The following is a 16,558-nucleotide window of genomic DNA, read 5'->3' on the forward strand; positions in this document are numbered from 1 at the left end:
TTCTTAATTCTAGATTTAATCTTTATAGATCTAATAATAATAATATCTATCTAAATCTAACATCACTAGATAATAGATTTTATAACATAAGAATCATAATAACAAACCTGATTAAAAAAAACATGAGAGTTACCTTCTCTTGTGTTGCAATGTATATGTGACCTTCAACCCTTGTTCCTTCCCTTCCGTCTTGGCTAATGGTGACCGCATTCTACTGAATGTGATCATTCTTTTAAAATTAATCAAACATGCGCATTTGGAATTCCGAACACACATTCAAGTAAGATTTTAAAAATCGAAGTCAGTTTTAAACTTATCATATAGACAGTATAGAGATCTAGATTTAGAATCTAGCCAGAAAAAAATCGAGATCAGTTGGAATGTAACTTGTTAAATTATTAATCTACTATACTAATACTACAGTAACTTACGTTTATCGAACAAGTTAAGCTCATTCGCCGACATTTTTTATGTTTGAATTTGTGTATCTCCGTAAAAATTAGACCTAGAAAAAAACTGATTGTATCTATGAACTCCTCGTCCTTTTTTCTATAAAAATAGATTGGATTTAATGTATCACTAGGCTTAGTTAAAATTAAATACGAAGTCAAAGAGGTGTAGGTAAGTATCGACAAGCGTACTTTTCCTCGAGCAGATTTTTCCCCAGTTAGTAAGCTCGATCGGGTTGTTGGAAGGTTCGAGCAGATCAAAGAAAATATATCTAAAAACATGTTTTAATATTTAATTTTCACTATAAAATCATTTTCTTTTTACTCCAGCGCAAGAACACCATCCATTGCACCATTTCCCACCCTCCACAACTTCAAATAGTCTCTTTAAGCTTATGAGCAATCAGACTTAACAATAGCCCTAATACCATTACCCATTTCCTTTACTACCGGGTAGTAAAAAAGAATAATTCCACACCTCCTGAGTTTGACCTCACCATGAACTTAATCTTTACAAGGAAAAGGAAATAGTATGTGTCGGAAGTGAAGAAAAAAGGTGCATGCGGAGTAGCAATATAGTAGTAATTTGGTAAACATTCAAATAAAAAAGTTATAGCAATAAAAAGTGAACTGTTCGAACCTCTTGTCAAATCGGGACTGCTCGAACTTCGTACTTTACTCTAGAATCTGTCTAGAATCTATAATAATCTAGATCTATATAGATCTAGAATCTATTACTAATTAGATTACAGTTGATTACTATCTAGATTCTAGATCTAGAATCTAGATCTATCTAATTATCTACTAAAACTAGACTAGAGAGTCTAGAGCTAGTAACTAACCTAAACTTTACTAACCTAAACTAATCCACTAGACATCTAATGAATTCTAATGACTAATCTAGAATCTAGCTAGATCTAACTTTACTAAGTTAATAAATTAATTACTTAGATCTAGATCTAGAATCTACTTACTGAGTCGGTCTGAGTAAACTTAGTTTTGTTTGAGTCGTTACTCAAGTTACTGTGACAGACTTCAATCTTGAATTTGAATCTAGAATCTAGTACAGTAGTACTACTAGTAGATCTAGACTAGAGTCTAGAGTTCAGTTAGAGTCTAGACACTCTACTATACTCTAGACCTAGACTAGAATATTATTGAATTTAGATCTAATTGAATAAAATAGATCTAATCTAGACCTAGATTTAGATCTTTAATCTATATCTAGGATTCTAGGTCAATCTATAATTCTTCCTATTAGATTATAGATCTAGTAGTTTATTTAATTCGGACATTACATGAATTTGGACATTCGCTGTTTTTGTGGTCATTAAATAATTATTTTAATATTTATTATAAAACTAGCACGCTGTATAATGTGCTTGTCCATTTTCAATGATTCTGACCCAATTTCCTTCCATTCAGCTGTCTTTTTATGTAAGAAAAACGAATTTCAAATTTGTTAGTCATGTAGTTGTTTTGTTACCCTGGTGACTTTACCTCTTCCTATGCCGCCTAGGGTTAAGACTATATTTTTTAATTGGCTAAGTCTATAGTCTATACTAATGAGCCCATCAATATTTATTCTGTTTTTGGAGCTGATTTATTTGATTCATAAGCCAAGTTGTTTGATTCCATAAAAAAAAATAATAGGGTGTCCGAATTAAATTACGATTTTCTTTCCAAAATTTATTTCGGACAGCCAGTTTTGGACATCATTGTTAACGATCTTATATATATATAATATATATCATATTTGTTCGTTTGTTGTTGTTTTTTTTTAATAGAGAATAAAAGGGCAAATGTTTGGAGTGAGCTTGGTACATTGAATGAAGTTAAATGCTTAGTTCTAGACCTACTAGATAGATCTAGATTTATATAGAGAGAATATAGAGGATTCAGCTATTTAGGCAAGAATAGCTATCCTAACCTGTACTATACTACAAAAGATCATCTGTATTAGAAATTTATTAAATTAATAAACAAAAAACACAAACATTCAACACACATCTAATCATGCAAACATAAAATAAGTTTAAAAGTCGGTGCAGAAGTCACTATCCCAGTGACCTAATTTTGGTAGAGTAAGTGTGTGCATATTTTAATTTTTTGTGTTCATATTTATGCATAGTATGAAAACATCTTATAATGATTTTATGTGAGGGGCTATTAAAATTTAGTTAATGTTAATATAGAATTAAAGTCTGAGTTTATTGATGCCTAAATATAGACTGTCCGAAATAAATTATGGTGTCCGGAATCAAATAATGTGGGTCAAATTTGTCAGAATTAAATGAAAACACAGGGCCTCTTTGTCCATAAATATAATTGCAAATATAGGTTAGGGGTACAAATATAAGTAGTCATCCTTATTCTCTTTAAAAACTAAAGAAGATTTTGATACTTCATTTTCTTTTCTATGTCGAACTGTTGTAAAATAATGCGCTGCCAAAGTCAAACTTTGAAAGTTTGGCCAATAATAGGTGTCCGAATAGCATAAACTACTCTAGTTATAGTTAAAAAAATAAATATAGTCTAGTATAGTAACAGTTTTTGTTGACTTGAAATCTAGTCTATTAGATGTCTTAGATTTAGATCATTTTTATAATTTATAGTTAAATTTTATAGTAAGTTATACTTTATAAAGACTACTAGATCTAGGATTCTAGAGTAATAAATATAGATCTATGTCTATCTAGAATTTATATAGATCTAGGTCTAGATGTCTATAATCTATATATAATATACTATACATAGATTCTAGATCTAGTAGTACTCAAGAATATATATAGACTCACCCGGCCAATTTAAATTTAGTATATTCTAAAGTTTGCTACTACAGATCTATAATAGTAAAGACATAGATCGTGAAAGTTGTTTGGTTGTTATAGGCGCACATAAATTAAATTAGTAACTGGTTAAAGTTTCATATTTTTTCATCCATGGTAAGTGAGAGAATTTATATATATATATATATAGATCTATATATTAGTGATATGTCAGTACATTAGGGCCCTTGCATATTCTCTACATAAAAAGCTATAGAAAAGTTTTAAAACTGCTGGTTACTTTTTATCACATTTTACAGCAATAGAAGTTACTTGTAAACCTCATAAGGTAGATAGATTTCTCAATAGGAGCTTTAACTTTAAATTATTTTTCTTTAAAAAAAAAAAAAATATATATATATATATATATAATATGCCAGCCAACTTTGACAACTGATCTCATGATCCCAGTGGACATAAAGAGTGTTCTAAACTAGCAGCTACCTGGTCACATTGTATTTTAATTTCAAATTATAATAAAAATGTACTGTCCATATGTTTGTTTAATACCAAAGAGCTGATTTCAATAATTGTGATATAAATTTCAAGGATAGAAAATTGTATATTTATGACCAAGTACTGTTTACTATTTATAGTGTGACAGTAACAAGACTGGGGTGGTGTCAGATTGCTAAAAATGCCAGATTATCAAAGATACTATTTATGATGTTATAAGAATTAAATTATAATATTTTCTCTTAGACTTAAAAAAAAACAACAATAAAGGAAAAAGAACAATTTATTGATCTAAAAAAATACTAAACATAATTTTAGCTTTCAAATGCTGTACTAAATTAAAAAACATTCAGTATATGTTAAAATACATTAATTGCATGAATTTACATCAGCTGTCAGCTGCGTGTGTCCGATTATGAAGTGTGGAACTATCAAGAGTCAACTGTAATAAACATATCTCCCTAACACATCCAATATCTTCCCTTCTTTGTCTTAAAATCTGTGAGGCATGTACTTTAAAATTTAAAGTCAAACTTTTGAAGCTTTGAGTTTACATATTTTGTTCTTTCTATTTTTCAGTCACAACTGGGAGACAGTAGTGACAGCAGCATGGAGAAAGTACCCCAACCCACACAATCCTTCAGTCATAGGCCTAGATGTATTAGATAGAAGTGTAGATGAAGAAGGAAGGCTTAAATCCCATCGGCTTATGTCAACATCCTGGGGAATTCCTCATTGGGTAGCTAAGGTAGGAAAAGCCATATTATTATATCTAGTTTTCAGCCTTGAACTTAAATTGTTTATACAGAAAAAAAGAATATTTTTAAAAGTTCCTTTTATTTTCACTACAATTAAATATTGTTATATATATCGCCTCAGTAGAAAAAAAAAGCTGCTTTGGGAGATTTTTAAACAAGGTGGAAAAATGCTAAATAGCCTGATTTTTTGGCGTATCTGGTGTACTAAATAAAGGATGTGTTGTTGCGCAATGTATAAAAAAAAAGTATAAGTTAATTTAATTTCCATTTGTAGCATAAAATAATTTCAGCATAGAGGAAGCATTAGACTTTCATTCTCTGGCTTACAACTTAATTAATCACGATTGGGCATCTAAATAGTGGAAATAAAGGAAATTGGGTAAAAAGATTAATGCCACGCATAGTTATTGTTAAAATTATAGCTGAGTTTGTTGGGTTTTTTTTAGTTGGCAACAGTGCCATTCAATTTAGAATCCTTGACTTGACATTGTTTAGTCTGTCATGAAAATCAATTGATTTTGTGCTGAAAATCTTTATGATGATGGTCAAAGGAGGATATCACAAGACAAGGCAGCATGTGCCTTGTACAGAAAATCAAATAGAATTTTGAATAGTAGAATTAACAAATATATAGCCATAATATTATATAATTATGTGCAAAAAAAAAATATTTTTTTTGTAGATACCTTTTGTACATTTTTTATTATTTTAAATAAGTTAGTAAAGATAATATTTGTTTAAAGTTTAGAGCCTATTTTGTTTGTGATAAGTGTAAGCTTAATAACATATTTGTGTGATCATTTTGATCATTTTGTTCTCAGGTCATAGGCATTCATGAAACTTGTTTTGCAAGTGAACATTCCACTGTAGATCCTCGTACAAAGACTTTCACATTAAAAAGTAGAAATGTAAGTATTATGTCTAAGGTTTCATAAAGGTTGCTTAATTTATTTTATTTTGCTTACAATGGCAATAAGAAGGTGGTTCTAATCTAAGGGTTTGCAACCAGTGTTTTCCCCTTTGCTTTGCTATTATATATTGGCATAAAAAAATAAAGTACTTGACCACTAAGGTACTCTGGGCTTTACGTTTATGAATTTTAAAAATTCAAAGCTTTCAACACAAGATAAGTTTGGATATATGAAAGAAAGCTTTAATCTTTTATGGTGAATAAAAAATTGTGTTGGAACGCCAGATAATGTATGGCATTGGAAAAAGTTCTCACTGTGATAACTTTGTTGCTATATTTGTTGTAAAATAAAGTTTGTATTAATCGTGGGATTTTAAATGCAGATAAGGTGATGAAAAGTTTCATGCTAGTCTTGATTATTAAAGAATTAAATATTGTTCTGTTGTTGTTATTCTTGTGTATGCTCTTTTTTGTTTCAGGTAACTTTAGCCAATGTTTTAAGAGTTGATGAACACCTAGTCTACACCCAACATCCCACAGATCCAACTAAGTAAGTTGAACAGTAAGGTATATATTTTGAGATCAGCCACTGGTTAACCAATTTGGTTTTCATGAAGAAAATAGACCCAAAAAAAGGAATTAAATTTTTAAAAATGGAAAACTGGATCAGATTTGTGTCAGAATAAATTTGCCTGCCATCTTGACTGGATATGTTTTAGTGTCCATGTTCAAAAGTTCAATGATATCAACTTAGTTCCTAGCAACTTTAACTTGAAAAGTCAAGGGTTGGATCTAGGAACTGATGTTTGAACCCTGGATTAATTTACTATGATTATTATTCAGACGGTGCAGTGGTTGAGTGGTGTGGCGCTTGGCTTTGAATCAGGGGTCCCTGGTTCGAATACTGGTGAAGACTGGGATTTTTCATTTCGGGATCTTTGGACTTCCCTTAGTCCAGCCAACTCTAATGGGGACATCACTGCTTGGGAAAAGTAAAGGCAGTTGGTCATTGTGCTGGCCACATGACACCTTGTTAACCTTGGGCCAATAAGACAGATGAACTTTACATCATCTACCCTATAGATTGAAAAGTCTGAAAGCGGAACTTTTTTTTAAATGATTATTCATTTGAGTTTTTTTATGCTTACTAATTGAGAACAATTTCTGGTCCCGTTAGGTTTTTTTTAATTTTTAGAATGTTATAACTGATTCAATGTATCAGATATTTTCCTGTGTATACAAAACTTAGATAGATATATATATTATATTTTTTTATTCCCATTTGTTTTGTTTTATTCACTAGAACACTGTTGAGACAAGAGGCAGTTATATCAGTCTCAGGTCTACCATGGTGTAGCAAGTTAGAACAGATGGTTACTGATGCCATGTCAACAAATGCTAGCAAAGTATGTGAATGGAACTAAGTTAAGATCTAGTGGTGTTGCACCAAGTTTCATGATCTTTGTTTTGTTGAGCCTGATAATATGTACCTTCAAAAATACATAATTACATGCTGAACATAAATTAGAATTTTATGTAATCACAACAAATTTCCGTAAGGATCAATAAAGCAGTCTTAGGTTATATTTCTAAGCTCTCCTGTCTTGAAAAGGGTTTTATTTATAGTAGTGACAACCTTCCGTCACTCAAACACATGCACACGCTGTTAATGGGAGTAATGAAAACAAACAAAAAAAACATTTAACGTTTTGAGTTTTTGTTAATTAATCTTTCTGCTACAAAATGTTTACAGGACATTATTACCTCTTGTGCCCTAGTTTTTGGAAAGATGGAGAAAAATTTGTCATTTTAGTGTTACAAATTCAATTAAGCAATGTTTTAATTAGGAATTACTTTATTATTAGGCTCTTCTCTGCATTCTAGGAAAAGTTATATGTCAAATTATTTTTTTTTTTAGGGACGTCAAGCAATGGAACATGTTATTGAAAAACTAAAGAAGGAAGCCAGAGACTTTTCCATCGAGGCACAGAAATGCATGGATACTGTTTTACCAAAAACATTATGATACTAGTAGTTTTAGCTAATATTTAGACATTAAATAATTTTTGTTCAAGGACATTTGTGAAATACCACCAAAAAACTAAATTAATCAAATATCAAGGCAAATCTGTGTTGTATTTATGAAGATAGTGACTGATATTAGTTGTAAAAAAAAACAAAAGAATAGAAATGTTCTCACTTTCATATTAATATCATAAACAGCTCGGTCATTTAAACTAGAGGACCAACTTCATTAGGTTGTAATTTTAACAATCGTATTTCACTCTTTTTAAACCTATTGTAGTTTGTTCCTCGATTCATGGCATCTCAGAGAGGAATACATGTATAACCAATCTTATCTCACACTTGATAAGCCTATTTTAGTTTGTGTCTGCAGTCATGACAACTCTAGGTTGACTAAAGAAGTGTTACATTTTTATACAGGCTAGCTTCACTTTGTTGATTGTTCTGTTGATTGCATAATCATTTTGTAAAGATTGCTGAATCTCTAAATTATTTAGTTGGCCCCATTCAGATCCCTGTTGCTGTGTCTTTTTTTGTGTTTAAGCCCAACTATTAGAAAAGAAATTAATGAGTGGCTTGGTATAAATAATGTTATTAACAAGAACGCTGTAGAGCTTGTGAAGTAGACGAATGACATTTTCTGACTCACAACTCTAAATTCATTCTTTTTGAGTTATTAAAAACTTTATAATGATACATTTTAAAATATTTTTTTTTATACTGGTAGCCATTTTTTGTTCAGGTCTGTTAGGTATGTTTAGTATTATCTTTAATTGAATTTTTTAAAATTATCATGACACAGTTACTGTAAGTTAAACGTTGAACAAATTGTTTACTTTAAATTTTAATGACATGAAGGTACACTACTGTATCCATTTGTTTTAACTTTATAAAAGTTTTATAGTCAAGATATATTCAAAAAGCAAAATGTACATTTGCTTAAAGTGTTAAAGAATATATATATAGGTACAAACTTCAGCTTATTGTGTGTAACCATTTGCTTTGTATAGTCCACAAATTTGTATTGTTAAATATAAGCCAAAAGATTTTTATATCATTTTTCTTTTGCACGTTCTGTGATTGTTTATATATTTAATTAAACAAAACCAGAAGATCTTGACAGAAAGATGTATAAAATTGTACATCTCCATTACATTGTTTACAGCTTTTGATTGTACTAATGCAATGTCTGAGAATGACTCACTGTATAGGTCCATCAGTAATTGTGGTCTTGAAGTTGGTCAAGTACTTTTGGAAGGGGTAGATAGAATGTCACGTCAGGAATGTTCTTAAATTTCAGGTGCTAAGTTTATTAGTTTGACTTGTATATCTAACTTCAGACTAATAATAAGTTGTGGGTATGGATGGAACACATTGCAATAAGTAATACTCTTTGCTTGACCCTTAAAATCTGCACTGCGTTTGCAAGGGAAGTAAGTTGTAAGACTGATTACTTTTATTTGAATAGTGTTATGTACCTTGATGCACCATGCTACAGTATAGAGGGGATGAGTTCTAAGGCTGCTGTAAAACAAAAAAAAAAACTTGAAATCCTTGCACATGTGATATTCACTGTAAAGCTTTACATCTTTCAGACTCTGTTATTGAAAAGGCTATTAATTACAGCTGAGTATAAAAGGGAAGAACTGTTCTTCAGTGAAGCTGTCCATAGGTATTCACCTTTTGTTGTTAGTTCAAGGTTTAGACTCTTCAAAGTTGTTACAAAGAGGACTTACAGGTTCTAGAAACACACACTGAAATCTTCCATGAAGACTCTACAAAATAGTAGCAGTTCAAGTCAGAGACAAGTAGAGGACAAGAAAACAAACCAGATCAACTAGAAAAAATAAAAAGATAAACTAGGGAAAAAAAGAATTGTTCAATATGATTAAAATTGACTTGTTTATTCCTTGTATTTTTTAATATGATCACAACCTTTGGTTATACAAGTGCCTTTTAATGTTACATTGAACAGTTGTGATTTTGATGCTGGTAACAATTTCTTTAGATTGATCTAGTTTCAGATTTCCCTTCAGGACCCTCATAAATGTGTAATTTACAAAAACTATGTGTGACATCTCTATAGTACTTTTCTCTGAACATTAATCTGAAACAAACAAAAAATGTTCATTACTGTTTTGGTTTTATCTTGTTAGAGAAATAATAAACAAAAATCTTTATACAGTTGTATACTTTTTATTGTATGGGGAGTAATGAAAGGAATCAAAGTAGATTGACCAAAAACAGTCCAGGTTAATAGCCTTTGTGTCTAGTCTAGCCCCATGTTGCATACAGAAAGTTTGGAGAAATCTTGGACTCTACAATAATATACTTCATTCATCTGGTGGACATTTATAAAATACATACAGAGGTTGATTGAGCATTGATGTCTTCCCTTTGGGTCAATGATTTCCACAATGGTCAAAATAGACCCCCAGAAAATGTAAAAATAAATTGGGGTTCTACGATGGTCGATCTCATTTTAAATCATGTTGAGATTTTAAATTTCATTTCCCATTAATGACCATTAACGAAGTTAACAATTACACACATGATTCCTACCTAAGTTAATTCTTTGAATTTTAACCCTGTCAGTTGAGTGAAATTAATGTTGTACATGACCGATTCTAAAAGAACTAGATTCTTCTTCTTCTAGCCAGCTTTATTGCTGCTGAGCTGTGAGCTCTTTTGCAGACTGTGCCAAGGAAAAAAAAGTGTGCTGTTTTCTTCAGTTGTTCAGCACTGCCGTAAAGGGTGTTGGTTATGTTGGGCTGTAGTGGAAGTAGGGTCTGCCTAAGGTGGATTAGGGAGGGGCATTCAAAGAGGATATGGTTTACGGTTTCAAAGGGGTGGGCGCAATGTCTGCTAAGGGGTAGTTGTGTGGAGTTTATTTTGTTCAGGTGGTAATTTAATAGTGGTGTGTGTCCTGTTCTTAGTTGGAAGATTGTAGATTGTTCTTTGCGGGGGAGGAAGTTAATACTGTCCAGTTTGTTAGGCGTAGTCATTTCTCTGTACATGGCTCTGCCTGTGTTTCCTGATGCCCATTGGTTGAGCCACTCCTCTTTGTGATTGTTGACTAACATTGTAGGGTGAGGTAGTTAACAGGTCTATCTGGTTGTTCCATAGATGAACCTGCCTTTGATAGCTTATCTGCCTTTTCATTTCCCATGATGCCAATGTGTCCAGGGATCCACTGTAGTGTAATATTGATATTTAATTTTGATATCATCTGGTGGATTATCACAATGAGTGTTGTCAACTCTCTTGGGCTGTTTGAGGTGCTGCTGTTAAGTGCTTGCAGAGTAGATTGGGCGTCTGTAAAGACAACAATATCTGATGGTGGTTGCACTCCTTCATATAATTTGTTTTCCACTGTCTGGAGTGCTATGGTAATTGCCTCAATTTCGGCTTGGAAGTTTGAGCAGTAATCACCACAGGGTGCGCTTATCTCAAAAGTGTTTATTTTTAGGGAAGACCAGGAAGGCACCAAGGCCAGCATTGATGGTAGCTTTGAAAGCCGATCCGTCTGTATAAATATGGATCGCTGTTTTTTGATAGCTTTCGATTGTTTCAAGCGTGCCTACTTTGAGCTCCAGTGGATTTGTTTCTTTTGTTAAGGTGTTATTTAGTAAATGTGTTTTGATGGTTGGTTGTTTGTAGTTTAGTCCGGGTGTAATGTTTGAAAACCTGGTAATTTTTTCTCTGTTATTGGGTAGGTGGTGTTTTAGGGCTAGTTCGTCAGTAAGTTGGATCAGAGTCCTTTGTTGTTGTTTTTTTGGTTGTTTTTCCTATTTCTCTGTGTTAGTAATTTATTTGGATGATCGTCCTCCAACCTTCTGTATCTCTCAATAGCTTCTAATGCTGCTCTGTTGCGCCTTAACTTAAGAGGTTCAATATTGGAGTCTATTTCACAGGCTGCTGTGGGAGTAGTTCTCATACCTCCACTAATTAACCGCAAGGCTTGGTTTTGGATTGTATCTAATGATGATTGATAGGTTTTGTTGGCAGCTACTTGTATGTAGAGACAGTTATCCATTACAGATCTGACATATCCAGTGTATAAGAACTAGATAATGCAGTCAGTGTTAATTGTTAGAAAATTTGGCTTCATTCTCTCCTTGTCGAGCAAGCAATTCTGTACGACTCTGTGCTTTTTATGTCAAAAAGTTTTAAGTTATGTTGCTATGAAACCATCTAATCTGGAACATCATTGGAGACAATGCCAACATGATCAAATGGCCATAAGATTTTAAATACTTTCGAGCACTCAAAGACAATGAAATAGAGCAATAGTGGAACAAAACTTTGATTCAACATCACAAAAGAGAATAGGTTTGTGAGCATCTTTACTTAGGCCTATATCAAACTCACGAAAACTGCATACCACCGACCAAACATTGACTTTGCCAGCCATTGAAGCAGTTTTAAAACCTGTTATACACAATCCTTTCTCAAATATGAAAACAAATATTCTCTAAGCAACAATACAGTTGAAAGGTGTAAAAGTAAAATAAGTTATGACAATGAAAGATTCTTACGTAGGCCTAATTATTTGCAAATGACACACTTGTTTTAAAAAAAAGCTGATCTCTAGTTCATCGTGTCTGATAATATTGCATTAACTATTATCACGTGTTCGCTTTGTTATGAATCAAGAAATCCATAAGGAACTGCTCTTTGCCTAAGACTTTTATGAATTGGTCTTCTACACTGATTGAAGTACCATAGTTATAAAAGTTCTCCCAATATTTTTTTTTCTTTTCTGAGTTTCAATGCTGAAGATCCAATTTTAAAACAACAATGTTAATTAATTAGGAATCGGACATAGTCTATTTCACAGACTTGTTTTGTAATTGAATGAGGTTACCTTGCAGCTACAAGGTGATAACCTAATATACTCTACTTGACAGACTTGTTTCATAATTGAACTAGGTTCCCCGGGCTTACGCTTCCACGGAGGTGCCACGCTGAGGCGACGGAAGATGGAATTTTTCCGTACAAACTTACCAGACAGACAGAGTGAGTTAATTTAAGTTTTGTAAAAAGATACGCATCTTGTTAAGATAGAGGAGGATTTCAAATAGAGCCCCGTCATAGAATGCCATTTCGTTTTGCCAAGTAGTAAATGCGCAGAGCTTCACTACGCTGGCTTTCATTTTGTACCGAATCTAGTAAAGAAGTGTGACTTTTTTTTTCAGCCAGCACCTACACCTTCACCATCTCCTTTGAAACTAGGGGCACGACACTTAATCAATCGACCGTCTTTATCTATTCATCTTGTTTACTCCATTGTGAAGGATTTTATTAAAATTTTAATGGCATATCCGTTCATTCTTTAATATTGTGTTCCCATCGCTTTGTCTGTCTTTTCTTCTTTTCCTGGCCTTTGCGAGCCCTGAGGATTTTGTGATAGGTCCAAAAAATCTTAGTTTGCGTTTATTTGTAGTAGGCAGCAAGTCTGCGTGGTCATGTGGTCTTTGTTGGTAATACCTAGGATCCTTCTAGGTCATCTCCATTCCATAGCTAGAATCCTCCTCTCTAGTTCTGCAGTTAGCGTCCAAGATTGGCAAACATCCAAGAATGTGGCCATGACCAAGGAGCACAACAGTCTTACTTTACTGCCGAAGGATATGCGCTTTGTCCTTCCATATTGTTTCGAGCTTTGCAAGTGCTGCTGTGGAATGTGGCCAGGAGTTCAGGTTTAGTTCCTTCGTCTGAGACGATACCTTCAAGGTTTGTACAACTCCTGACAGCTTTTCGCCTCCATAGGATGTGTCTTTGAAAGCCCTGTTGTCTGTTTGTCATAAAGTGTGTGTGTGTCTTTGAAAGCCCTGTTGTCTGTTTTTCATAAAGTGTGTGTGTGTCTTTGAAAGCCCTGTTGTCTATTTGTCATAAAGTGTGTGTGTGTCTTTGAAAGCCCTGTTGTCTGTTTGTCATAAAGTGTGTGTGTGTCTTTGAAAGCCCTGTTGTCTATTTGTCATAAAGTGTGTGTGTGTCTTTGAAAGCCCTGTTGTCTATTTGTCATAAAGTGTGTGTGTGTCTTTGAAAGCCCTGTTGTCTGTTTGTCATAAAGTGTGTGTGTGTCTTTGAAAGCCCTGTTGTCTATTTGTCATAAAGTGTGTGTGTGTCTTTGAAAGCCCTGTTGTCTATTTGTCATAAAGTGTGTGTGTGTCTTTGAAAGCCCTGTTGTCTGTTTGTCATAAAGTGTGTGTGTGTCTTTGAAAGCCCTGTTGTCTGTTTGTCATAAAGTGTGTGTGTGTCTTTGAAAGCCCTGTTGTCTGTTTGTCATAAAGTGTGTGTGTGTCTTTGAAAGCCCTGTTGTCTGTTTGTCATAAAGTGTGTGTGTGTCTTTGAAAGCCCTGTTGTCTGTTTGTCATAAAGTGTGTGTGTGTCTTTGAAAGCCCTGTTGTCTGTTTGTCATAAAGTGTGTGTGTGTCTTTGAAAGCCCTGTTGTCTGTTTGTCATAAAGTGTGTGTGTGTCTTTGAAAGCCCTGTTGTCTGTTTGTCATAAAGTGTGTGTGTGTCTTTGAAAGCCCTGTTGTCTATTTGTCATAAAGTGTGTGTGTGTCTTTGAAAGCCCTGTTGTCTATTTGTCATAAAGTGTGTGTGTGTCTTTGAAAGCCCTGTTGTCTGTTTGTCATAAAGTGTGTGTGTGTCTTTGAAAGCCCTGTTGTCTATTTGTCATAAAGTGTGTGTGTGTCTTTGAAAGCCCTGTTGTCTATTTGTCATAAAGTGTGTGTGTGTCTTTGAAAGCCCTGTTGTCTGTTTGTCATAAAGTGTGTGTGTGTCTTTGAAAGCCCTGTTGTCTATTTGTCATAAAGTGTGTGTGTGTGTCTTTGAAAGCCCTGTTGTCTATTTGTCATAAAGTGTGTGTGTGTCTTTGAAAGCCCTGTTGTCTGTTTGTCATAAAGTGTGTGTGTGTCTTTGAAAGCCCTGTTGTCTGTTTGTCATAAAGTGTGTGTGTGTCTTTGAAAGCCCTGTTGTCTGTTTGTCATAAAGTGTGTGTGTGTCTTTGAAAGCCCTGTTGTCTGTTTGTCATAAAGTGTGTGTGTGTCTTTGAAAGCCCTGTTGTCTGTTTGTCATAAAGTGTGTGTGTGTCTTTGAAAGCCCTGTTGTCTGTTTGTCATAAAGTGTGTGTGTGTCTTTGAAAGCCCTGTTGTCTGTTTGTCATAAAGTGTGTGTGTGTCTTTGAAAGCCCTGTTGTCTGTTTGTCATAAAGTGTGTGTGTGTCTTTGAAAGCCCTGTTGTCTGTTTGTCATAAAGTGTGTGTGTGTCTTTGAAAGCCCTGTTGTCTGTTTGTCATAAAGTGTGTGTGTGTCTTTGAAAGCCCTGTTGTCTGTTTGTCATAAAGTGTGTGTGTGTTTGCATTGATGTGCATATCATAAGCTGTGGAAGTCTGGTCTGCATACTGTTGACAGCTACGCTGGGCAGGGTAGGCCTACTTAACCCGTAATGGGGATGAAAGTTTGCCTAAATCATTTTTTTTCAGAGTTAAACGGAAAACAGCAAAACCCCCAGGAAATGCAAAGACCAACTCAGGCGCCAGCTAACCTTAACTAACAAAGAAGAGAACACTGGTAGCACTTGGCTTAAGAAAAAGACAGCTGGAGCTCTTACAAAGACTGTGAAATAGTTGAGACCAAAGGGAAAGCTACAGCCGAAGACAAGCGTAGACGGCAAAAAAAAAAAAAAAAGAAAGCTTAATTTAAGTCAACTACTGGCAGACAACGGTTTTGTCTGTGTTGGATAGGGCAAAAAATGTCGATCAGAGCAAGGACTGTGTGGCCACGTGAAGCACACCTCCATCATTTTCAGACCCTTATTATTATCAACACGTCAACACACTGATAGTCTGTGAGCCTTCATACATCTGTACCTGTAATGTTACACGTAAATCACTGTCTCTATCAATTTTTGAGTAACGTCTATATTTCATAAGATAAAATTGAGATAGCAGAGAAGAACTGAAGTAGTCCTCTCAAACATGTTTGCATGTAATTGTGTACTTCTATACTTTAGTTTGATTTCCGCAGGAAAGAATTATTCGCCATTTTCTTTTTTCACAAGTGTAAAGAAAACAAAAAGTTTATTGTGTTCTTGTTTGTTTATTGTTATTGTTGTTGTTTTTTTTTTTGCTACATATAATTCGATGTTTGTCGAGATGACCTCCAGTCTTAAATTAGTCTGGATTTCTTTATCTAGTTTTGTGACAGGTAAGTAAACATACCTACACCATCTTAGGATTTAAATTTCACTAATCTTAGGATTTAAATTTCACTAATCACTAATAAGTGTGACTAAGTAGCCTAGAATGGACTAGGTCGGGAGTATGGGACCCAAGTCTCTAGGTTTCGGTGGTAGTATCTGTTTATCTACATCTAGCTGAGCAGTGATTAATCTATGTATAGTCTACAATTAGATATAGACTAGATCTATTTTATTTTTCGAGCAACAAGCTGATAGCAGAAGAATCTCTCATAAATGTCCCTTAATTTTTTTATAGTGCCACCTCTTTTTGAAGTCGCTTCACTTTCGTATAACCACAGGGTATGGGTATATTTGATAGTGCAGTGTTTTATATGACTACTAATCCTTAAATGTTCGGAATCGAAGACATTGCCATTATATTTCATTGTGCAACTATATAGAAACAGTTGTCTTATTTAAGAGCTTTCAATGATTACAAAACCAGCCAATAGTATCACAGTTTGCGACAAAGCGTATAAGCTTGATAAATAATTTTCATGGACACATTTCAGTGCTAGTTACTTGTAATGTAAGTTACTTTAGGTTTCTTCACACAATGAAGCAGGAGCTGTAACGGAGTGGAAGTTGTTTGTTTTTTTAAATATCAAACGAAAAAAAAATTTAATTGCAATATTTCAGTCGGAGCAGAATTTTGAAAACTTTCCATTAAAGTCTGCCATTTGATCTGTCATTCTCCACTACCAAGATGTCATTTTTTCTCTGATCAGGATGAATGTCAAATTTCTTCAGTAGGTCTCTTCTTTTAGTGCAGATTCTTTAATTTTTATTCAGTAGGTTTCTTCTTTTAGCAGATTGTTTCTTAGGTCTTTCTTCTGTATGTCTCTTCTTTTAGCAGATTGTTTCTAAAGTCTTTCTTCAGTAGGT

General features: G+C 33.7%; 1 protein-coding gene across 1 annotated transcript; it reads left to right on the forward strand.

The window, feature by feature from the left end:
* Positions 1-134: 134 nt before the first annotated feature.
* LOC106078385 (PRELI domain containing protein 3B-like) lies at positions 135-9,604 on the forward strand. The gene is made up of 6 exons (XM_013239245.2): positions 135-280; positions 4,313-4,481; positions 5,313-5,399; positions 5,881-5,951; positions 6,705-6,807; positions 7,320-9,604. The coding sequence occupies exons 1-6, from the start codon at positions 249-251 to the stop codon at positions 7,425-7,427; spliced, it is 570 nt and encodes a 189-aa protein (XP_013094699.1). The 5' UTR covers positions 135-248; the 3' UTR covers positions 7,428-9,604.
* The last annotated feature ends 6,954 nt before the right edge of the window (positions 9,605-16,558 follow it).

The sequence above is a fragment of the Biomphalaria glabrata genome, chromosome 7 (genome assembly GCF_947242115.1).
Source record: "Biomphalaria glabrata chromosome 7, xgBioGlab47.1, whole genome shotgun sequence".
NCBI lineage: Eukaryota > Metazoa > Mollusca > Gastropoda > Planorbidae > Biomphalaria > Biomphalaria glabrata.

Coding starts and splice junctions, on each gene's coding strand:
- LOC106078385 (XM_013239245.2), top strand. CDS start 249: ATGCGCATTTGGAATTCCGAACACACATTCAA. Junction 4,482..5,312: donor TTCCTCATTGGGTAGCTAAG/GTAGGAAAAGCC, acceptor TTTTGTTCTCAG/GTCATAGGCATTCATGAAAC. Junction 5,400..5,880: donor TCACATTAAAAAGTAGAAAT/GTAAGTATTATG, acceptor TTTTTGTTTCAG/GTAACTTTAGCCAATGTTTT.